The sequence below is a fragment of the Trichechus manatus genome, unplaced genomic scaffold, assembly GCF_000243295.1.
Source record: "Trichechus manatus latirostris isolate Lorelei unplaced genomic scaffold, TriManLat1.0 scaffold00216, whole genome shotgun sequence".
NCBI classification, from domain to species: Eukaryota; Metazoa; Chordata; class Mammalia; order Sirenia; family Trichechidae; genus Trichechus; species Trichechus manatus.
The window spans coordinates 1041848-1065463 of record NW_004444152.1 but is presented as its reverse complement, the minus strand read 5'-3'; the positions used below and the strand labels follow the sequence as shown (position 1 = coordinate 1065463).

General features: G+C 54.1%; 3 protein-coding genes across 5 annotated transcripts in view; 2 read left to right on the top strand and 1 right to left on the bottom strand.

The window, feature by feature from the left end:
* The first annotated feature begins 164 nt into the window (after nt 1-164).
* On the top strand, nt 165-9068 carry GSK3A (glycogen synthase kinase 3 alpha). The gene is made up of 11 exons (XM_023742699.1): nt 165-1236; nt 1787-1974; nt 3471-3554; nt 3719-3829; nt 5447-5577; nt 5672-5778; nt 6680-6777; nt 6858-6953; nt 7355-7541; nt 7869-7961; nt 8538-9068. The coding sequence occupies exons 1-11, from the start codon at nt 1224-1226 to the stop codon at nt 8609-8611; spliced, it is 1182 nt and encodes a 393-aa protein (XP_023598467.1). The 5' UTR covers nt 165-1223; the 3' UTR covers nt 8612-9068.
* A 2200-nt stretch (nt 9069-11268) lies between these two features.
* Nucleotides 11269-14148, bottom strand: ZNF526 (zinc finger protein 526). The gene is made up of 2 exons (XM_004388757.2): nt 14053-14148; nt 11269-14019 (listed from the first exon to the last, which is right to left on the bottom strand). The coding sequence occupies exons 1-2, from the start codon at nt 14146-14148 to the stop codon at nt 12154-12156; spliced, it is 1962 nt and encodes a 653-aa protein (XP_004388814.1). The 3' UTR covers nt 11269-12153.
* A 3965-nt stretch (nt 14149-18113) lies between these two features.
* DEDD2 (death effector domain containing 2) overlaps nt 18114-23616 on the top strand; it is a 17270-nt gene continuing 11767 nt past the window's right edge. For 2 of the 3 annotated variants that reach the window (XM_004388755.2, XM_023742698.1), the window contains exons 1-3: nt 18114-18219; nt 18835-19201; nt 20997-21119. In XM_004388755.2, the coding sequence (XP_004388812.1) occupies nt 18874-19201; nt 20997-21119 (451 nt within the window). In that variant the 5' untranslated portion in view covers nt 18114-18219; nt 18835-18873. Of the gene's footprint in view, nt 18477-18834; nt 19202-20996; nt 21120-23616 lie in introns of all 3 variants that reach the window. The other variant, XM_023742697.1, reaches the window with a different exon arrangement.

The window sequence follows — 23616 nt, the reverse complement described above, 5'->3', positions numbered from 1 at the left end:
AGCGGCGGCGGGAAGGCGTCGGTCGGGGCCATGGGTGGGGGCGTGGGGACCTCGAGCTCCGGGGGTGGCCCCAGCGGCAGCGGCGGAGGAGGCAGCGGCGGCCCCGGCGCGAGCACCAGCTTCCCGCCGCCCGGAGTGAAGCTGGGCCGTGAGTACTGGTAGCGCCCGTGGGAGGTGGAGATTGGGGTTCCGTAGTCCTCAAATGTCGATTAGGTTTTTTCTTATACCCAAATAAGAGCCTAAGTCATTGTGCCTCCCAAAACTGGGGTCTGAGCTCTACCCCTCCCAGAGAAATGGATTTTGGGGTCACCATCACTTGGAGCTTACGACGAGAATTACTAACCTTCAAAGAAACAAGCCACAGTCCCTGTTCTTCCATTACGGATGTCTTGGGTCCTTGAGCCTTAAAAACGGTTCTGATGTTCCTATCCCTTAGAGAACAGGATTTGCGGTCATTGTCCCTTGCAAATGGGGGCTAAGATCATTGTCTTCTAAGAAAACAAGAATAAGATCTTCATCCCCCAAAAAAGGGAGATGTGAATTTGCTGTCCCTCAGAGAATGGGGATCTGGATCCAGCATCATTTAGAAACAGGGATTGGAGGTTACTGTGTCCCAAAGAACAGGGCAAGGGTTTTGTAAGCCTGATAACCAGGTCATTTGCCCTTTTAAAACACCTGGTCTGGCGTCATCACCGGCCCAAAATATGTAGTACTGTACCCGCAACGGTGAAAACTATTGGTTATTGCTTCTTAGAAATAAGGACAGGTGTCACCACCCCCCAGAACAGGGATTGAGAGTCACCATACCTTTCAAATCCGTAGTCACTGTGTTATTTAAAGAACATGAATTGGTGGGTGTTTTTTCTCAAAAAATGGTACGGGGTGGGGGGAACAGTCCTCCATAGAATATGGATCAGAAGTCATAATTCTCTTAATGATTGTTCAGGGGTGTCATTGACTCTGAAAAAAGTGATGTAGGATCATCTTCCTCCAAAAGAGAATCAACTGTTACTGGGCCCTCAGTTCTCAAAAGAAAAGGGGTCACTATTCCCTAAGAATGGCTCCAAAGTTCGCCACTCTTCAGAGAATGGGAACTGGGAATGATAGCCTTTCTTTAAAGAACTGAGGCTGGGATAGCCTCCTAATAACAGAGATTAAGTTCACCATTCTCACAATTTGGTGCTTGTCTGTCAGGTAGGAGTCTGGGGCTCTGGACTACCCAGATGAGGAGGTCAGGTCAGTGCCTTTCCTAATCCTAAAGTATTTGGGTAAGGGGTATCTCCTCCAAAAGTGAGGGTCAGGGTACTACTGCTCATAGCAGGAGAGGTCATTCATTTCTGTCACCAAGAACCAGTGGTGAAGTTACCGACTCCGCCAGGGAGGACTTAAGAGATCACTAGCCCCCAAGGTGTGAGCACACAAAAGTTATTGCTTTCCCAAAGTAGGAGTACCTCAGGGTTACTGTTCCCTTAAGCAGAAGAGGTCAGAGGTCAGAGTTTAGTAAACCCAGAGTAGATGGATTCAACCAAGAGGGACCAGTCATTTGTTGTTGCCTAGAAGTGAAAATTACGGATTACCAACCCTTAAACAGCGAAGAGATTGAGGTGTCAGTATCCTCTGCTATGGAAGGAGGCAGGATTTAGGGCTTCACTGGGAGGGTTCCAGCATCCACCTTTCCTCAAGGAGGGGGAAGGGACAGAGAGGCCCCCTCCTCCCCACAGCCCTGGGATGGGATGGTCGCCAGAGGGGAAATGTCAGTGGATCATGTGTCCCCTTTGTCCCCCAGGTGACAGCGGGAAAGTGACCACAGTGGTAGCCACCCTAGGCCAGGGCCCAGAGCGCTCCCAAGAGGTGGCTTACACAGACATCAAGGTGATTGGCAATGGCTCTTTTGGGGTCGTGTACCAGGCACGGCTGGCCGAGACTGGGGAGCTGGTGGCCATCAAGAAGGTTCTCCAGGACAAGAGGTTCAAGGTACCTTGTAGGGGGATGGGGAAGAGGAGATGTGGGCATTGGGCATAACCTGGTGAGAGAGCCCTAGCAAGAGAGCTGGAGCCTGGGGTTTCAGAGGGATCTGATCATGGCTCAGAGGAGAAAGGCGTAAAGAAGGGAATGAGTTGTAGGGGAGATGGGAAGTGTAGAATCTCGGAGATCCCAGAGCTGACATGCATTGAGCGTTTGTTCTGTGTAAGTGCATTATAAGGTTTCTGGGTGGTGCAAACCCACCCAAGCAGCACCTCAGAAAGAGGCCTGACAATCTGCTTCCCTAAAGATTATAGCCGAGAAAACCCTGTGGAGCTCAGTTCTACTTTGTAACACACGTAATATATGCCTCATAGGTAAGCTTTCAGCTAGTTTACTTATTAATTTTCTAAGGGTTGGCACTGTTATTATTCCCATTCTAAGTAAGCAGAGACTGAGAGATAAGCGAATTGCATAGTAAGTGTCTAAGTCAAGATTGGAGTCTGGCCTGTCTGATTGCCAGGCCTGGCACCTTAATTTTTTAGCTACACTTCTTCTCAGAGGAGAAACGACACTGGCGTGGCCATGGAGGTCCACTCTGCTCCAGGTGCTAGGCGAGTGTGCCCTGGACTAACCAAACCGTGCACTTGCTGGCGTGCACCGTTTTCTCATTCATTCAAAGGTGCCCAGTGAGCTAGTGGAGGCCCAGGGAACTAGAAGAAGATAAAAGACAAGGAAGTAGAGGAATAACTGGTGTGTGAAGGACTGGCATTTTGGAGCCTCATCTAGTCTGGATGTAGGCTGGAAGGGGAACATGGTCAGGGCCTGGGTCTCTTGGGCAGGGTGTCAACCAGATTTGATAAGAGTTGAGCCCCGAAGTGAGAGAGATATGGAGGCAGGGAGTTCTAAGACCCACAGAGGGGAATAGAGGAAGGGGGAGAATGCAGAGACTGGGCCTTTTGGGAGGAAGCTGAGGCCTGGATCCCCTCTGGGGAGGTGAGGATTGGAAGTCTGAAGTCTGGAACTCAGGATCGAAAAGAGGGTTCAAAGACCCAGACGCCTCCAAAGGACACAATAGGGAGTGGTGGGAACCAGAGTGAGACTGAACAGCTGCTGCTTGTTAACTGTCTCTCTGTGCCATGGAGGGAGGCTGGCCCTGTGTGGCCAGATCTTCTGATTTCTCAAAAGAAGCTGGAAATTTAGGTTTATATGTAGAGTTTTTTGACTTTTAAATGTCAGCAATAAATTGAAAATTTTAAAAAAGTGGCCAAAGAAAACACCTCTGTGGACTGGGTTTGGCCGTCAGGCCTCCAGCTTGTGTGTGAGGGGAGTGAGCTGGGGGTGAGGATTAGGGGATGCCCCAGAGGGGCCTTAGAGCTGGGACAGAGGGAGCAGCTGTTTAGATCTAGTGGCCAGAATGGGGGAGTGGGGCTGTGGTGAGGTGCTGCTAGGGAGGGGAGGCAGAGAGAGTTGGTTGTACTCTGAGGCTCTCTCTGTTTGCCCTCAAGAACCGAGAGCTGCAGATTATGCGTAAGCTGGATCACTGCAATATCGTGAGGCTGAGATACTTTTTCTACTCCAGTGGGGAGAAGGTAAGACCTGGGTAGGGGGGGTGCCCTCCACTTGACTCTACCTATTACCCCGCCTGCCTTTCCCATGACAGCCAGTCCTTCCCTCACTACTCCCCACAGAGTTCCCCTTCACCCCCTGCCCCAGTCTCTTCTCACAATGCCTCATATTTCTTTGCTGTCTGCAGAAAGATGAGCTTTACCTAAATCTGGTGCTGGAATATGTGCCCGAGACGGTGTACCGGGTGGCCCGCCATTTCACCAAGGCCAAGTTGACCATCCCTATCATCTATGTCAAGGTGGGCAGGCAAACAGGTTCTGAGGCTGAGGCCCACAAAGCCAGGGGCTCCGGACCCTCCTGCCTTCTGTGGGTTCCCTTGCCCTCCAAGTTTATGTTGGTCTCTGTAGGCCTCGTCGTCCTTGCCCTTTCCCTTGTACCCATACCCCTCAGAGGTGAAGCCTGCCTAACAGGCCAGGGTGGCCCAACCCAAGGCCTGGCTGAATCAGGGAGGCAGGCTGACCACAAGTCAAAGGAAGTTTCAGAGTACCTGCTTGGGTCCATACTGGGGGCCCAGCGGTGCCAGTGGTGTTGGTGGGGGCCAAGAATGTAGACAGGGAGACACTGAGGTCAGAGTCTAGGCCCTCTAGGCCTTGGCAGAAGGGAATAGGAAGGAAGGTAGGGCTGGAGAAAGGTTCAGTTCCCACAGAGGCTGGAGTGCCTCTTCATCCATCATCTGTGTGGTCTCATTCCCTGGTACTCCAGGTAGTGTTTGAATGAATGAACGAATGAATGAGTGTATGAATGAAGCCCAGGGATGATGAGCTGTGTGGGTGGGTCCAGTTTGCTGGAGGTTTGCATGGAGCCCACCTGCTCCTCCCAGTGGCTCTAAGCACCCTGCACTTGGGTGAGCCGATGTGGGCTCTGCTGTTGGACGTTACCTCCTGGGCAGGGGGTTCTCTGGGTTGGTGAATATGCCCAGGGGCTGCCTGTGTCAGGCCCAGTGCTGAGCAATGCCAGGGGCACAGCTGACCCAGACTCAGGCTGTGCCCTTGGCGCACACTCAGTTTGGTGGGGTAGAAAGGCACCATCACAGGGGACTGTAAATAATGTCTAGCAATCTCCATACTGGAGGGAAGCACAGGGAATTATGGAAACACAGGAAGTATCCACCTGGTTTGGAGATGAGAAGGACCGAGGAGGGCTTCCGGAGGAGACCAGGTGCATGGAGAGGAAACGGCATCTGGCCAAGGGGAACATGAACAAAGGAGGAGGGGCTCGGGAAGCAGCCCGGTGTGGGGTGGAGAAAGAGCAATTATTACATGCCAGGCCCTGTTGTAAGGCCTGATGGATGCAGCACTATTCAAAACACAGAGGTCCCTACTCTCTTGGCAGGTTCCTTCTGGTCAGTGGGAGGGAGAGGGGCAGGAGAATCCAGCTGGAGAGGGGCTGGGTTGTGGGTGGTTTTGACTGAGCCCTTCCTTTAGCCAGTGGGTTTTGGTGAGGGGAACCTGAGTGCCTGGCTCCCCAGCCTGCTTTTTAACAAGACCCTCTTTATTCAACAGATGTCTGCTGACATATGTGATTAAAGCAGTAGTTCTCAAAATGTGGGTTGGGGACCAGCATCAGCATCCACTTCCCCGGAACTTGTTGCAAATGCACGCTCTCAGACCCCACCCTAGATCTGCTGAGTCAGAAACTTTTGGGGTGGGGCCCAGGAGGCCCTACTCTAATAAGCTCTCCAAGTGGTTCTGGTGCCCATTAAAGTTTGAGAACCAAGGGTTTAAAACACGGGTTCCCTGAGGCTGTGGGGCAGCAGGAGGGTTTTAGTCAGGCAGTGTGTGCCAGGAGGGTGGAGCGGTGGCATGCGCTGTGAGGAGAGCTGGGCTGGAGTTCTGCTGTCCCCTGCCTGCTCCAGGTGTACATGTACCAGCTCTTCCGGAGCTTGGCCTACATCCACTCCCAGGGCGTGTGTCACCGCGACATCAAGCCCCAGAACCTGCTGGTGGACCCCGACACCGCTGTCCTAAAGCTCTGCGACTTTGGCAGGTGGGCCTGACCTAGGGTATGCTGGGTGGTTGAAGGGGTGAGGGGGGACCCCGACCCCTTGCCTGTGTTTACCCTTGCCCTTTTTTTCCCATAGTGCAAAACAGCTGGTCCGGGGGGAGCCCAATGTCTCCTACATCTGTTCTCGCTACTACCGGGCCCCAGAGCTCATCTTTGGAGCGACTGATTATACCTCGTCCATCGGTCAGAGTTGTGGGAGGGTGGGGTGGGGGCTGGCAGTCATGGCCGGGTCAGTGTGCTTTCTGTATGCTGTATGCCAAGCTCAGAGATGAGAGCTTAATATCTGTCGTTTTCCTCAGTCCTCACAAACTTGGGAGGCTGATGTTGGTATGTCGTTTACAGATGAGCAATCTAAGGTTTAGAGCAGTGAGACTACCTGCCTGTAGTCACACAGTTGGGTCTTGGCAGGGCTGGGAATTGAAAGCTGACCTGACTCCAGAGTCTACACTGGCTCAGGGTCCTCCCAGTCAGCCCTCTCCTCAGCCAGCAGGAAGTGGCTGGCAGTGACCTTGGGGGAAATTGGGAGGGGAAGGCTTTGCCACCAGCTTCCGTCATGACCTACTCACAGGGCCTGTTGTCTTCCCTGTGGGTGGGGATGACAGCACCATCTCCTAGGCATGAGGAGAGTGAGTGAAAAGGTTTGGGAGAGAACATTCATCAGCAGTGTGAGGAAGTGGGGCTACAGCTTGTCCCATGGGCAGGATAGAGGCCAGGAGGTAAGAAAGACAGCCTGGGACTTACAGCTTCACCTTCCTGTGGCCCAAAGACCGTAGGTACCTGTTCTAGGCCTGTGGGCAGGTTTGGGCCTAGTTGAGTCTGTCTGCTGAGGCTAGAGCCAGAGCAAGGGCATGTAGGGCCCTTGAGCCAGGACACTGGAGAGTACAGTGGAGTTGGGCACATGAGGTTCGAAGTTCAGGCTCCAGTATTCCTGAGCTGTGTATGACCTCAGGCAAGGTGCTTCCTCTGAGCCTAGATGGTGAGGTTCTTGACACCTCTCAGGCTGGCCATGAGGAATAAAAGTGGAGAGGGGGTGGGTGTAGTGGCTCTGCTCACCTAGCCCTGACCCTCCCTCACTCCCCTTCAGATGTGTGGTCAGCAGGCTGTGTACTGGCCGAGCTCCTCCTGGGTCAGCCCATCTTTCCTGGGGACAGTGGGGTAGACCAACTGGTGGAGATCATCAAGGTGAGGATGCGGCCAGGGTGGGCAGGGGGCAGGGCCGAGGAATAAGGGGCCTTGTCTCAGATCCTTCCCTGTCCCTGCAGGTGCTGGGAACACCAACCCGGGAACAGATCCGAGAGATGAACCCCAACTACACGGAGTTCAAGTTCCCCCAGATTAAAGCCCACCCCTGGACAAAGGTAGGTCTGGGGTAGGTGGCCCTGGGAGGCCCTCTGGTTTGGGGGCCTTGCTATGGAATCATGGCTTGGGAGGATTTGAACAGTTTTCAGAGAGTGGGTCAATAACTTTAATCAGATTTTAAAGTTTTTGAGGACCCACAAGTAAATTTAGGACTCCCGTTTTTGTGGCAAGGAGACAGGCTTCTAGCAGGGTCCATATGAGACAGTCATGGAACCCAGGCTGCCTGCTCACTGGATACAAACTGGCCTCCACAGTGGTTGCACCTCAGTTTCCGCATTTTGAAAGTGGGTTTGTGGGAGGCAGACAGTCATATTTGCAGTGGACACCATGGCAGAGTGAGGTACGGGGGTACACCAGTGCCGTCTCTCACCCTCGTGACCCCTTGTACTTCTTCCCCCAGGTGTTCAAATCTCGAACGCCACCCGAGGCCATCGCGCTCTGCTCTAGCCTGCTGGAGTACACACCGTCCTCAAGGCTCTCCCCGCTGGAAGCCTGCGCCCACAGCTTCTTTGATGAACTGCGATGTCCCGGAACCCAGCTCCCCAACAACCGCTCGCTTCCCCCGCTCTTCAATTTCAGTCCTGGCGGTGAGGGCGCAGCCTGGGATCCAAAGATTGTGGAGAAGAGCTTGGTGGTGAAGACAGGAGTGGGGAGCTGAGGGTGGGGTGCAAGGAAGGCCTGGGGCTCAGGGGAGATGTCCCCCAGTTTCAGGGAGAACTGAACCTGCTGTGACAGCGCTATCCTTTGTCTGCCTTGTGCTGGCCTTGTGTAAAGAGGTGTATGGCTAAGAAGGTTCACAAACAACTGGTCTTGCCAATAACTGCGTCCCCATCTGGGGCCCCTTCCTAACCCTGAGTCTCCAGATGCCTTATCCAGACGCCACCCTGACTGAGCATGTCCGTTCCTGTCTCTAGAACTCTCCATCCAACCATCTCTCAACGCCATTCTCATCCCTCCTCACTTGAGGTCCCCGGCGGGCTCTGCCACCCTCACCCCGTCCTCACAAGGTAAGTTGGAGGCCATCTGCTGAGGGTTTGTGGGGCTGTTCTCAGCCTGAGTGTCCTACAGGTATTTTTCAGTTTACATTTGGATGGCCTATACTATGTTTTATGTACACGTGAAATGTTTTCAACACGAGTACAGACATTGTATAACATACGAGTGACCACCTTTATCAGGAGTTATTGCCTCCGTGTGTCTTTAAGATGCAAACTGGAAAATCAAAGAAATGTGTTCGGCGTGCAGAGTTGGATTTGTTGTCCACATTTAAAAATTGAGGCTATTTCCTCTAAAAGATCTAGATTTCCTGTTTCTCGTGGGGAAGAAAATCAGGTTCGGCAACAATGGGCCTGCCTTTCCTTGTGACAGCAGTCAGCTGAAGCTGAGCTGCAGCTCCCCCTTCTATGGGGCCTGGCTCTCTGGTGTCATTCACTCAATTACCAACCCGGCTTTTTGACATTTGAGTTTGCAACCCTGAACCTAAAGCAGCAGCTTCCACTTTTTAACGTAGCATCTCACACCAAATTCTTACTCTTGGAGGGTCTGAAAGGCAAAGGCTAATTGTCTACCCTTTCCTCCCTCAGCTTTAGGTGAGCCTCGGCTGGGCTCAGACCGGCAGCCGCCCGATGCCACAGCTACCCTCACTAATTCTTCCTGAGGGCCCTACCAGCTACCCTTCCATCTAAGAGCCCCAAGGGGGGCTGGGACGGGGGGCCACAGCCCACCATGCTCTTGCCCTGGCTGGGCCCCTAGACTAGGGGGCAGAGATAAACGAGTCCCTGTCCTCACCTCCAGTCCCGCCCTCACCAGCTTCACCCCTGTGGTGGGCTTTTTAAGAAGATTTTAACTGGTTGTGGGGAGGGAAGAGAAGGAAGGACGGGGTTGGGGGCATGAGGACCTCTTATCCCCTCAGCCCCCTCGTCTCCACCTCCTCCAGCCCCCTTCCCTCCTGTGTACCTTGTAAATAGAACCAGACCAGCCCCTGCCTCCTCTGCCCTTCCCTGACCCCCAGGTGTAAATAGATTGTTATAATTTTTTCTTAAAGAAAACGTTGATTCACACCATCCCACCTGGCCCTTCCCCCTCCTCCAGCTGTGTCTCCCCTCCTGTCTTCGCCCCTAAGGTCTCCTCCCTCCTCTTCCCACCCCGGAGGGTCAGGGGAGTGGGCCTCCCTCCTCTCCCCACCCCGGAGGGTCAGGGGAGTGGGGAGAGCTCCTGATTGTCTTAGTTTCCACTGTAAGGTTTGCCTGTGTACAGACCTCCGTTCAATAAATTATTGGCATGAAAACCTGCTTCCTCTCTGACAGACAGCCTGTTTCTGCTGCGGTGAGTGGTGCCCAGGGGGCTGTCTGGGCTAGGGCGGGGGCTGCATCACAGGCAGGGGACAGGGTGCAGAGAAACCAGGCTGGACCAGCAAGAGGCCTGTCACAGCCCTGGCTCGGGCTCGGGCTCCACTTCCCTGCATCTGAGCTTTCTCCTCTGCACAGTGTGAGGAGGATGCTCTGGGTCAGGCTTAGGCTGCAGGAGGCTTGGAAGGAGCCTGCCCTGCAAATCTAGCATAAGTCACCTGCTTCCGCTGAGTGAGGGATTGTGGCCTCCAAGAAAAACGCATATCAGACAGCTCGAGGCCACAGTGGTAAGTAGCAGTCAAGATTTAATAAAGGGCTGTCCCAAAGCTCAAGCTGCCTGCCTCTGCAGGGGTCAGAGGGGACACGGGGCACTGAGGGTCACTCAGGCCCAACTTTGCCTGGCTGTAGACTCAATGGACATGGGCTGGGGGCAGAGGAGCTGTGTTCCCTAACCCTGCAGAACCCTAAGCCTTCATTTCCTTGCCTCACACAGGTAGCTTACCTGATCTACCTCTTAGGAATGTTGTAGGAACCCTGGGAAGGCTTGGACAGAGAGTTTGGTTTTGTCCCTTACTCTTAGAACACGTTGGGGCCAGATGGTGAGAGCCACTGGGCAGAGGGAACTGGTATTTGCTCCACATGGTGCCAAGCAATAGGCTAGGCGGCAGGCCCCAGAAGCGGCAGGGGGTCTGGAGAGGAGCAGACGTGTCCTTCACTGGATTCCACTTGTGAAGAAAAAGGGGAGCAGTGTTTCTAACGTGTAGCAGAGGTGTTCAGGGCCTGTTCCCTGTGAGGCCCCTGCATCCTCCAATGTGCTTACAGCAGTCCGGGGGTGTCTACGCTGCCCAGAACCATTGGATTTCAAAAATGAATGCCATATGCAAGCACAGTGGGGGACTGGTCCTGGTCAGGGGCGGGCCTCAGGCGCCTGCGGGACCCCTTCCTCTCACACCAAGTTGGTTATCAGGTCCTGCCACTTTAATCGCTGAGGGTGCCCTCACCCTCCTCCCATCCTCACCGGCCTCTGCCCCAGCTCTGGCCCTGTCCTCTCCTTCCTGGATCATCTCTGGCCTTCCACTGCCCCCACCCTGACCCCGGAGGGACCTAACACCCGGTTGAGACCCTGCTACCCCCACTCTAATCTCCTAGATTCCCACTGCCTCGAACTTCATAGCCCGGCGTTCAAGGCCTTCTACTCTCCGCTGCCTCCTCACCTCGCCTCCCTCCCAGACAACTCACAGCCCTGGCCACATTCTGCCTCACCTGCCTGAGCACCTTGGGCTCCAGGTGGCTTGGGAGGAACCTCCCCCATGAACCCAACATAATTATCTGCTTCTGCTCAGGGAGGAAGGGATTGTCATCCCCAGGCGACCTTTGATCCTTCGAGGCTCTGTGACGTCAGCTCACTGTTACCCCAGTTAGAATGAATCCTCCTCTGACCACCTGCCCCTGCACTGGTTTCAGGTCTCAATCACTCAGGACAATACCGGTTGCAAACATGGGCTTAAGGGGCTGCCTGGGTTCAAAGCTCAGCAATGCCTCTGCCTTGCTGTGAGACCCTGGGTTTCCTCATCTGTCCCTTAATGTGGATAATGCTGAGCTCTGCCTCACTGGCCTGTTGGGATCATAATACACATACAGTGCTAAGTACAGTGCCTGCCACAGATTGGCAGTCCACTGTCACACCCAAACCCATTGATGTCCAGTCCATTTCAACTCATACCGACCCTATGGGACGGAGTAGAACTGCCCCACAGGGTTTCCAAGGCGGTAATCTTTATGGAAGCAGACTGCCACATCTTTCTCCTGCGGAGCAGCTGGTGGGTTCGAACTGCCGATCTTTTGGTTAGCAGCTGAGTGCTTAACCACTGTGCCACCAGGGCTCCTTCCTAGCTGTGAATAACCGGATGGTCTCCAAATGTACCAGCAACTCCCCCTCGTGCAGTGCTGTCCTTTCCCTCTTCCACTAACAGAATCCTTTTTCTCCAAGGACTACTTCCTCTAGGAAGTCTTCTCCGACTCCTGACCTCCCATCAGTTTGCTTTCCTGCTCTGGGGCCCCACTGCCCCTGCACCTCCCCATCACAGCCCCAAGAATCCTGGGAGCTGAGATCTGTCGGCCCCTCAGGGCAGGACTCAGGCCTGACTGTCTCTGGCCCCCAGCACCACCCAGCACGAGGGCGGGCGGCCTTGGAACACATGGGTTGGATGAATAAATGAGACGAAATTGGAGACCAAGGCCATCTGTACTCGTGTGTGTTCCTCCCACCAGACCATGCATGCTTCCTGAAGGAAGAGCCATGTCTGCTCATTCCTGGGTCTCCAGCATCACCCAGTATGGAGCTGAGTCCCTGGGCCTATAGTTCTCTCTCCACATGGTCAAAACTGAGACTGAGGAACCCCAGAGAAGACAGGTGCTTCCCCCAACAGGCAGAGCCACGTCCTGGGCACCCGAAGTCCAGGGAAGGCTAGGGCCGGGGGGCAAGCAGAGGATCTGAAGAGGTATGTGAGGGTGCCCAACACAGACCTGGCACAGTTGGTCCTCAGTAAGTTACCTGATGTTGCCGGCCACCAGAGCGAAGCACACAAAGAGCCTTGGCAAACCCCGCTTTGCAGCTCGGCAGCATGACCCAGAGTAGATCACATCACGGGTCAGAGCTTCAGTTTCTCCTCAGGTAGAGCAAGGTGACAACAGAGGCCCGTTCTGAGGAGTCGGTGGGTCAGAGGCCAGGGTGGTCCCCGACACACAGTAGGTGCCAAATCAGCTTGCAGAGGGATGGCAAGCTTTCTCCCCAGAGGTACTCACACTCAACGTTGTGACCAAACCCTTTTATTGCTGCTCTTGAGCTGTGTCACACAAAAGTCGTGTCTAACTGCAGCAGCCCGCCCGCCTCACTGGCCCCCAGCGCAGCCTGGCACAGCTGCAGCGTGTCCTCAAGGGCCAGAGGCTGGGACGTCTCAATGATGGCGATGGTCTCCCCCAGCTCTGTGCACATGATGGTCTGCTGGGGCTCGGGGGCAGGGGGCGGTGATCTGGGGGGCTGAAGAGTGGCAGTCCGGGCTCGGGCATGGACCCGCTGATGCAGTCGCAGGCCAGCCATGGCGCGGAACCAGCGCCCGCAGGTCCCACAGTAGTGAGGGCTCTTGTTGTAGAGCCCGGCAATGGAGAGGCGGGGGGCGCGGGCGAAGGCGACCGGCCGCAGGTGCAGCCGCCGGTGCTGCTGCAGGTTGGAGCTCTGCGTGAAGCGCTTGCCACAGTCCAGACACTGGTAAGGACGCACGCCCGTGTGGGTCAGCTGGTGGCGGCTGAGGTTAGCCAAGGAAGCAAAGGTTTTGCCACACGAGTGGCACTGGAAGGGCCTCTCACCCGTGTGTGTCCGCAGGTGGTTGCGCACATGAACCAGCTTCTTGAAGCCCTTGCCGCAAACGCCGCAGCGGTGCCGCCGTTCAGGGGGCCCGTGCACCGCGCGGCGGTGCCGGGAGAGCCGGGAAGCCGAGGCAAAGGACTTGGAGCACTGTGGGCAGGGCAGCTGGGCAGGCGGGGCTGGAGGCGGCGCAGGAGGCGAAGGCTCCGCTGGAACTGGGGAGGCCGTGGCTGCTGCGTGGGGGGCGCCGCTCTTGCCGGCGTGGGTGCGCCGGTGGTAGAGGAACTTGGTCATGTTGCTGAAAGTCTTGCCACAGCGGCAGCGATGCAGCGGGTTGGCTGTGTGGGCCCGCCGGTGGGCCACCAGCGTGAGTTCTGTGCCAAAGCCGCGGCCGCAGTCCACACAGAGGTAGCGGGCTTCGCCGCGGTGCAGCTGCAGGTGCTGCTCTAGCGAGGCGGCTTTCTTGAAGACCTTGGAGCAGGCGGTGCACTCGTGGGTGCCGCCGACGTGGGCCCGCCCGTGAGCCAGCAGCCGGTTTGCCGAGCTGAAGCTGCGCTGGCACTGGCTGCAGCGGAAGGGGTGGGCCGCTGACGACGCTGGGCCACGAGACGCCCGTCGGTGCCGCGGGTGGGCCCCTGCTGAGGGCCAGTGCTGGGGACAGTCCCCACAGCCCTGGGCCCGGCTGGCTGTGGACTTGGCGCCTCCCACAGCACCGTCTCCAACCTCTGCTGCCTCCTCCTCATCCTCCGTCCCGTCTTCATCTTCTTCATCCTCCTCCTCTTCCAGCCCGTTGTGCTCTTCTTTCTCAAGGGAGTCGAAGTGGGTGCCCTGATGCTCCAAGAACTCCTCAGGGGTGGCACAGAGGGTCGAGCACTCAGGACACTCATAGGGCTCCATCTTGATTTCAGGTGGAGAAGGGGGAGGTGGTGGTGCTGGAGGCTCGGCAGCTGCTGCAGAAAGGTGCTGGGCCTTGCGATGAGCCACCCACAGCTCAGGCGAGGGGAACAGCTCCTGGCAGTCCCCACACTGGTACTGGATCTGGCTTGCAGACTCACGGAGGTGGGCGTCCTGGTGGGCCAGGAGCTCGCTGCGGGAGAGGATGAGCTGGCTGCACTCACCACACTGGAAGGGCCCATCCTCCGTGCCCGGCCCCAGGCCTGCGTCCTGGGTGGTCAGCACCTCCTCCTCTGTGACAGGGGGCACGTGCTGCTCCTGGTGGGAGAGGACCTCCTCTAGTGTGTTGTAGAGACTGCCACACTCTGAGCACATGAACTGGTGGTGCTGGAAGAAGAGGGATGAGGCAAGGGCCTCCCCAGGTGTCATCTCAGTCACCTCTGTTGATATCTCGGTCATCTCCCCTGACATCTGGGTCAACATCTCCGTCACCTCCCCTGACATCTGTGTCGACATCTCCACCACCTCTGGTGACACCTGTGTTGACACCTCGGCCACCTCCGCCATCTCTGCCACCACCTCCGCCATTGTGGGGAAGACAGTACCTGGAGAGAGAAGGGCAGGGGCTGGTGAGAGACTGGGAACGAGACGTTGGCAGGGGGGAAGCTCAAGAGTTCCTTTGCCCATCCCGTCACTTACCAGCCTCTATCGATCAGCAGCTCTGAACCCAATGCTTAGGCCTTGGTCTTTGATGATCCTGTCACTCTGAAGCCTACACGTGCCCAGTGGCAGCCGGGCATCTGCAGGAGAGACAGCACTCCTCAGTCTGGCCTCTGATGCTGCCGTCCATACCCAAAGCGCCAGTCACACCCTTTCTGAGAACACAGCATGCCTTTTCAGGCCCCCGGCCTCTGCCTGTGCATTTTCTCTTTGTGCCACACCTTTCCTCCTCCTCCTAGGTACACACACAGAGATGCAGCGTGGTGTTGAGGAGCACAGACCCTGGAACCAGACTACCTGCAGTTGAATCTGAGCTCTCCCACCTACTTCCTCTCTCTGATACTGTTTCCTCAACTGTAAATTGGGGCTAATAGCAGTACTGACCGCAAAGCCCCTGGTACTTGGTTAAGGTTAGTTATAACTATGATTGCAGTTCCCCAGAAACATTTTCAGACTCTAAGTCTTTGATGAGGCTATTCCTCCTGCCAGGAAAGTTCTCTCCTCTTTTTGTAGGGCAACTTCCACCCAGCATTTTCTCTAGGACGCCACCTCTGACAACATCTCTGTACCCTCAGGGGGTTGCCACTCCCTCCTCCTTGGGGTTCCTATGGTATCCTGCGCCACTTCTATTATGGCAAATATCATGGGATTGGGATGGTGTCTGTTGTGTTCCTCGGTGGACTGAGAGTTCACAGGCAGTGCTGGTCCCATTCATTGTGGGGGGTCGCTGTGACCAACATGACCACTGACTAGGGATAGCGATTTTAACTTTCAAACTTTCCTCTCTGAGTCCCTGCTGCCCTTCTACATGTGTGGGCTCAACCCAACCCAGATCCCTTTACACAGAAGGGGCTCAGGAGCCCTTCAGCAAATGCCTTCCCCTCTCCCAGGCCTGGGGGCTAATCTTCTGAATCCAATCCCAGCTTCTCCACCTCTTCCTCTGTTAGTGCCAGTGGGGAGATAGAGTCCAGCTTACAGCCCTGCACACGAGTCACTCATACTAAGTTCTCAGAGGGCAGGATTTGTCTGTTCATTGCTGATGTATTTCCAGTGCCAAGAACAATGCCTAGCACACAGTAGGCACTCAGTAAATATTTACTGAATGAATAATGCTCCCCCCAGAAAGTGTCCTGCAAGGCTCTGAAAGTTTAACTGTCCCTGTGCACATTCCACTTCTCCTACCAGACCTAATTCTTCCATTAGACTGTGAATTACAATCAGCAAAGGATACTGCTTTCAGCTGGTGCCTGATATAGGCCCTTTGAGTAAATGATTCACTAAAAGCCCAGGAGTTAAACTTCCCTTATTCATGATACTCCAACTCCCTCAAAATTTGTGAGTTGCCACCACCCTGCACACAACAGCCATTCAATACAGGATCTTCCTGGAAACAGCCAACTAGGGGCCTGAGAGTTCAGTTTTTCCTTGTTCACAGCTCCACTCCTAACAGAGAACTCCCCAAGGACCAGGCCCGGTGCCAGGTGTAGGGCTTGCACAAAATAGGCATCCTCTAGAAGGTGGCCCGAGAGGCCAGAAATTTGGAATTTCCTCGTCCACATCTCCCCCCCTTCCCAATCTTGGCTTGTGAACTACGGGGTGGCATGTGGGCTTTTCATACACTAAGTAGATCAATAAAAGTCCTTCCAAGAAAAACTCCACCAGGGGCCTAGAAGTTAAGCTTTCCCGCTACACACCCGTTTTCTCCTACCAGACTTATCTCCTTGGCAGCCAGAGAACTTCCGGCAGGCGGTGGGGGACAGAGCTCAAGAGTAGGTTCCTGCATACCACAGGCGCTCAACCAATGCTCAGGGCACGCAGGAAGGCGCGCTCTCCTTCCAACCCGCGTTGCTCCCAACATAGCGCAGGCCCCAAGGCTCTTCAACCCCCGGAGCCCACTTCGTGCCCCCTCCACTCCCTGTAAGCCCAGCGCTCTCTTCACCCGCCCGCCCCGCGACGCCCTCACCCGTCTCTCTTACCTCCTGCAGCCCCCGGCGCTCTGGACACGGACCCTCTACCCTAGGCGTGCGAGACCCCTCACTATCTAGACCTCCCATTGGGCGGCACCCTTAACCGTGGCGACCAATCAGAGTAAGCAGCGGAGGGCAAGCACCCTCGCGCCTGCGCGCTAACGCTCAGGCGGGGCTCAGCAAGTTCCTCCACGCACGCAACTGTACCCGGAGGGTCGGGGCTCCGGGAGCGGAGATGCGCCTGCGCAGTTCTCCCGGGCCGCTCCCTACCTGCCAAGTGTGAAAGTTACATGGACAAAAGTGGGCACTTTGGGAGTGCTAGGGCGCATGGAGTGGACTGGGCTGCGGGAGACCTTGACGGACATGTCATTTCACAGTTGGAGAGACTGAGATTTCCCAAGAGCACAGTTTTGGAGCCAGATACTCTTGGGATACTTCTTTCTCTGGCCTTCAGCTTTATTCGTCAGTAAAATGGGCTTGAATCACATCCACCTGCAAAGCTGTTGAGGGGTTGGAGGGGTTGAGATCACACACGTAAAATCGCTCAGCACAGGACCTGATACACCATGAGTGTATAACCCATCTAGTATGGACATAATCCCAATTTGTAAAATTGCTTTCTATTTTCTATTCAGTCGACTTAATAGTGGTCGCTGTTGGGCGCCGTGTGTCGAATAGGTCATCATTGCCATCCTTCTGTTTTACAGATGGGGAAACTGAGGCCGAGAGAGGGGAAGGGACTCTCCCAAGCTCACTGCTGCTGCCAAGGGAGAGCAAGCAGAGCAAGTGCCGGGACCCACGTCTCCCATCTCTCGGGGTTAGATGACTCCGAGGGTGGAAACCAGTCCGAGGAGGGGACTTGTCGTAAGGCACGTGCCGGCTTTGATCTTGAGTCACCTAAGTGAGGGGCGGTACGACCGCCACGCCCAGGGTCCCGCCGCTGGGGAGATGCGCAGACACTGGAGCCTCGACGCCGGCTCCCCCGACAGGAACCTGCTCCCGCCAGAGTGTGACTCGTAAGTGCAGGTTAGGGTGTGGGCGTCTAGGCGGCCCTGTGACCCTGGAGGGCGGAGATTGGAACGGGTTTAGGGGTTGTGATAGACGCCATATGGAGGGGCACAGTCGGGATGTAGGGGCCTGTTGTGATCCGGAAAGACGCATCGAGGGGAATTTCTGTTCCTAACATGAGATGGGGGTGTCCTGGTATCGATCAGGGGAAGGAAGTATGGGCGGAGAGTATCTGTTGGGTGGGAGGGGTTCGGGTCGCTATCATGAGAAGGCACAGTTGGGATGTAGGTTCGTGGTTGCCATTAGGAGTAGGGATAGTATAACAGAGGGGTGTCCTAGTACCGGTTATATGGGACCTGGGCGTTACTGGAGCCGAAACGATCGTGATTGTGGTCCTCTGCAATGGGCAGCTAGGGGCAGTGGTAATGTGGGCGTGTAGGCCGTGATCAGGAGGGGGCTGTAGTCCATGAGATGAGTATTCCCAACAGGTTACGTGGGGTGATACGGATCCGGCGGCTTAAGTTTTGGACAGGCAGTAGCGCCTTTGCCAACCCGTTCCCATGGAGTCGATTGCGACTCATAGCGACCCTATAGGACGGAGTAGATTTGAAGTGACGACCTTTTGGCTAGCAGTCGAGCTCTTAACCACTGCACCACCAGGGTTTTAGCGCCTTTGCAGCGGGGTACCAAATCCAGCCCAGTTGCGGCGCTGCTCTTGCTCCGCGCAGGCGTAACACAGGCAGGAGCAGACACTTCGGTTCGGGGCGGGGCGGAGGGCCGGCAGGGGCGGGGCTTGGAGGCCTCCCTCTGCGCTTGCGCCGAAGGGGCGTGGCGGTCGCACCTGCGCGAGTCGGGGAAGGAGGAGGGGTGAGGTGACGCAGGCGTAATAATAGAGAAGGTGCCAGAAAGATCCAAAACAAGTGGCTGCGGCTGTCTCCCGGGAGTCGTCGGAGGCCAGAGTCCGGTGAGGAGCTAAAGAGGCCTAAGGGCGATTGGTGGCCTGTAGAGGGAACCACCTGGGCTCCGGGGAGAGGCGGTACGGCCCTTACAGGGCGAGGGGTTCGGGGTCGGACAGTACCACTTGTGTGGAGGGCAGCAAACGGCTGCTTGGTCGGTCCCATTTGTAGGGGGCGGAGGGTCACTTTCGGACGGTACCACTTGAGTGAAGCCGTGGGGCACGGTCGGAGGGTACCACTCGACGGAGCCAAGGGGGCACATCCGGTCAGTACTACCCAGAGTCAAAGGGCAGTTGGTAGGGTGCCCCAGGAGGTCCCGAGGCGTGCCCGGGACGAATCACTCAGGGGTCTCCAGAGGCTGGTTGGGAACGTACCACCTGGAGAGTGGCGTCCGGGTTCATCCGGCCCTACCGGTCGGAGGAGGTGTGGGGTCCGGCGTTTCGACCTGTTACTAGGGGACGTCGGGCGATACCATTCCTTTTCGGGGAAGGGAGGAGGCCGAGCCGGTTGGGGTGTGGGGTGGCCCTGTCGGGCGGCGCGCGATGAAGGAGGCGTACTGGTCGGGGTGGGGTCCGGGCCCCGCGCCGCTGACCACCGCCGTCTCTCTCCCGCGTGGGTTCTAGGCCCGGGTTCCAAGCTTGTTCCCGCCGCCTCCCCCGGGTATGGCGCTGCCCGGGCCGACCCCGGCCCCGGGCTGGGAAGAGGATGAGTGTCTGGACTACTACGGGATGCTGTCGCTGCACCGCATGTTCGAGGTGGTGGGCGGGCAGCTGACTGAGTGCGAGCTGGAGCTGCTGGCTTTTCTGCTGGACGAGGCTCCTGGCGCTGCCGGCGGCCTGGCCCGCGCGCGCAGTGGCCTGGAGCTGCTGCTGGAGCTGGAGCGCCGCGGCCAGTGCGACGAGAGCGACCTGCGACTGCTGAGGCAACTCCTGCGCGTGCTGGCCCGCCACGACCTGCTGCCGCACCTGGCACGCAAGAGGCGCCGACCAGGTACGGCTGAACCGGAGGGTGAACCGGAGGGTGACAGACGGGCCTGCCTGCTTCCGCTTGCCCCGCCCCCGTCGGGTTCCCATGGTGCTCTGATACAGACAGTGCGGGATCAGACAACCTGTGTCCCATCTCACTCCCTTCTGCTCCCAGAGTACCAGCAGGACACACTAGAGGGAGGAGGTATGGTTCTGGAACAGGTGAGCTTGTGGAATTTGGCCACATCAGTAATAAGGATCATGGCCACTGCTTAAAAAAAAGAAAAAAAAAGAAATTCTTTACCACTGAGTGGATTGCGACCCTGTAGGACAGGGTAGAACTGCCCCATAGGAGCAACTGGTGGATTTGAAGTGCTTGGTTAGCAGCCATATCACTTAACCACTGTATCAGCGGGGCTTCTGACCATTGCTTATAGAGGGCTTATTTTATTCCAGATGTAGCAGAAAGCTTTCATGTGAATTATCATTTTATATTCTCTGAATAATCCCATGAAGAAGTCCTCTTGCTGTCTCCTTTCTACAGGGAAAGTAACAGGTTCAGCAAAGTAAGCAGCTTGCCCATCTATAAGAATTGAGCGCGCTCTGTGTGCCAGGCATTGGGGACACAGGGTGAGGGGCTGACAGACGAGGTGTTTGTTCCTTTAAGTTTACATGTAGTGGGGGAATCAGACAATAAAACAAATAAACAAGTAGTACATTTTTAGATAGGGTTACCAAAAGGTTGGTGGTTCATATCCATCAGAGGCACCTCAGAAGACAGGCCTGGCAGTCTGCTTCTGAAAGGTCACAGCCTTGAAAATTCTGTGGCGCAGTTCTACTCTGGAACACATGGGGTTGCCATGAGTTGGAATTGACTCGATGGTAAACAGCCACACGCAAAGACTAGAACAGAGTGATGGAAGAGAGTGAGCGGGGAGTGCAGCACAGTGAGGGGAGGCCACCTTAGATTGGGAGATTGGGTAGTAACCAGTGAAGGCCTTTCTGAGAAGCTGACATTTGAACTGAGGTTGCTCTGCTGGCTGTGCAGAAATCTAAGGGGAGAAAATTCTAGGCAGAGGGGAAGTGAGTGCTCAAGCCCTGAGGCAGGAATGTGGCAGAGGCAGAGAGGAAACTGAGAAGCCACATTAGTCGGGCTTGCAGGTAACATAGCTAGGACATGTGGGAGCCAGAATTCACACCTAGGCTGGCTGGCCTCCAGAGCTGATGCTCTTAACTCTTGTGAGGGGAGCACTCCTGAAGGACAGCAGTCCTGGGAGGGTGAGGAGGTGGGAGGTGCATGCACAGGTCTCACGAGCTAGTGAGCCCTTGCCTGGATTTTTGGAAGTGCCAGCTGGGTGAGGGGAACTATGAGTAAACCTCCGAGATTTGGAAAACCGGGAAAAGAGCAGCACTAGGGAAAGGCTCACATCGCTTTTTGGAGAAATGTGTCCGGGGTCAGGCGTAGAAGAGAAGATTCAGGGAGTCCACAGAGAGGCCTGCTTACTCTCTGGGGGGAGGTCTAGGGGGCAGCTGATTAGGGGCATGGGCTGTCACAGGGATCCTAACCATAACTTTGCCGACAGGGTAACTTTGACAGTTGAAGCTGCTGTAGAGATGGGTTGGGTGGCCCCAAGAGGTGATGAATGCTCTATCTCAGGAGGCATCTGAGGGAGGGCTGGTCAAGAAGTGTTTGAGAGGAAGTGCGTAGCCGAACTCTGACTTCTGTGGAACATAGACACCGAGTCAGGGCCGATTCTGGGAGCCGGGCTTGGGAGGAGAGGAGGCTGTGAGTGCTTCTTCCATTCTTGTCTTTTCCCTAGTGTCTCCAGAACGATACAGCTGCGGCACCTCCAGTTCTTCAAAGAGGGCAGAGGGCAGCTGCTGTCGTCGCCGCCACCAGTCAAACAGTTCTTCACATTCTCAGCAGGGCCAGTGGGAGACAGGTGAGCCCAGTGGCGTGGGCATGAGGGCAGTCCCTCTTCCCTCTGAACCCCAATGACCCTCCCTCCATCTGCATCCATCCTGGCCTATCAGGGAAGGGGGTCTCAGGAGTAGTTCTGCTTCATTTTCTATTTGTGCGCGCGCGCGCGCTTGCTCGCTCGGGTATGTGTATATTATTAGGGTAGAAGCATGTGTGCAGAAGCAACTCGGAACATTGTTTCTCATGGTTTTATACTTCATCGAAATGGCAGGTTGTGGGTATCATTCTGCACCCCCTGTTTTTGCTTAGCATGTTTCTGAGATTTATCCATGTTGATGTGAGTAGCTCTAACTGGTTTCTTTTAATTGTTGGGGCCAAGTAATTTATCCAATCCTCCCCCCAACCCCAAGTGTTTTAATGTAAAACTCTTAAATGTACAGAGAAATTGGAAGTTTGGTACAATGAACATGGTTATTATGTCTTCTGCCTAGATTCAACAGTTTTTAACATTTTGTCATTTATGCTTTACATATGTACGTATGTATGAGTACTTTTTGTTATTTGTTTTTTTGTCAAACTCTTTAAAAGTAAGTTGTAGATGTTAGGACACTTTATTCCTAAATCAGCCGCAGGCAACTGTTGAGAATCAGGGCATTCTCTTAGACTTTCACAAGACCATTATGTTACCTAAGAAAAGAAGTACTAATTGTCTAGTATCCTAATGGTACATTTTCAGATCTCCCCAAGAGTGTTTCAGTTTTCAGAATCCATTCATAGTTCGTGTATTGCACTCAGTTGTTATGTCTTCTTAACCTCTTAATATGGAACAAAACTTTCCTCCTCCAATACCTTTTTCTTTTTGTCCCCATGACCTCGACTTACTGATTCAACGAGCTGGTTCTGTGTCTGATTGTTCCCTAATGGTGTCCTTTAACTTGTTCCTCTGTCCCCGGTATTTCCTGTAAGTGGGTATTGGGTCTAGAGGCTTGATTAGATCTGTGTTACACATTGTGGCAGGAATACTCCACTGGAGGTGCATATTGGAGCACATCAGCAGCCATGTAAGATCTGGTTTTCCCACCGGGAGCAGGAAGGTTTGATCACTTGGTTAAGGTGGTGTCTGCCATATTTGTCCATTGAAAGTAACTTTCTTTCCATTAACAATTAGTAAATCTATGGGGTGATAACTTTGGCAAATCTTGTTTTGCAACAGCTGTTCACCCAGCGGGTTTAACATCTGTTGGTGATGCAGTTATTACTTTGGTATTTGGAAAATGCTGGCTTTCCTAATTCTTAATTCTTTTTCTATCTGTATTAGCTAGAATTCTTTCATGAGGAGTATTCGTTTTTTTCTATCATTTTGAGCATCACTATGGACTTGCATTTTCTTTGTTTACTATGCTGTAGTTTATTAGTCATTCTTTTTTATATTCAAATTGGCTACTTCTGGGTCTGTCATTCTTTGAGTGCTTCCTGTTTTGTGGCATTGCAAGATGTCCTGGGCTTGCCTTGTTATTTTCCCTTCCCCAGCCCTAGAATCAGCTGTTTCTCAAAGAACCTGGATTTCTTGTACAGGCTGAGATTTAGAGACCAAGATTTGGGTGCTGAGTGTGCACATGATTTCTAGATTCAGTGAAATAAAGGAACTTTGCTTTTTAAAAAGTTTATATTGATATTTTTAAGGCAAAATGAACATTTCAGGGACATTTTTCTCTTATTGCTGAAAATGTTGGTTTTTAATAACATTGATATGTAGATGTATTTGTCTCACAATAACAGCGCAGCTTCGAAACTGCAATTTCAATATCACAGTTGACGAGTGGTTCTTGTCCTCAGGGAGTATCCCACTGAGGTGAACGTCAGAATGTTTTTCTAAGTTACTTGAAAGAATTCTTTTCCCTTGTTACCGGTTATACCTACTTAGGTTCATTTGTTTCTCTTTGTGTTTAGTTTTAGGGTTTGTTTCTTTTTATTTTATTGTACTTCAGCTGAAGGCTTACAGAACAAATAGTTTTTCATGAAACAGTAGTACACATATTGTTTTATGACTTTGGTTCACACCCCACAACATGTCAACCCTCTCCCTTCTCGACCTTTTTTTTTTTTTGGTGAAAATATACATTTCCAAAGGTACACCATTTCAAAAAATTTCTACACTCACAGTTCAGTGACATCGACTACGGTCTTCCAATTGTGTTGCTATTCTCACTTTAGATGAAGGCTTACAGAACAAAATAGTTTTTTATTTAACAGTTAGTACACATGTTGCCTTATGACAATGGTTAATAACCTCACAACACATCAACACTATCCTTACTCAACCTTGGTTCCCTATCACCAGCTTTCCTGTCCCCTTCTGCCTTCTGGCCCTTGTCCCTGGACTGCTGTGCCTCATTAGTCCCATTTGGTTTCATGGGGCTGTCCACTCCCTGGCTGAACGGTGAACCTCGGAAATGACTTCACCACTGAGCTAAAAGGGTGTCTGGGGGCCATACTCTCGGGGTTTCTCCAGTCTCCTT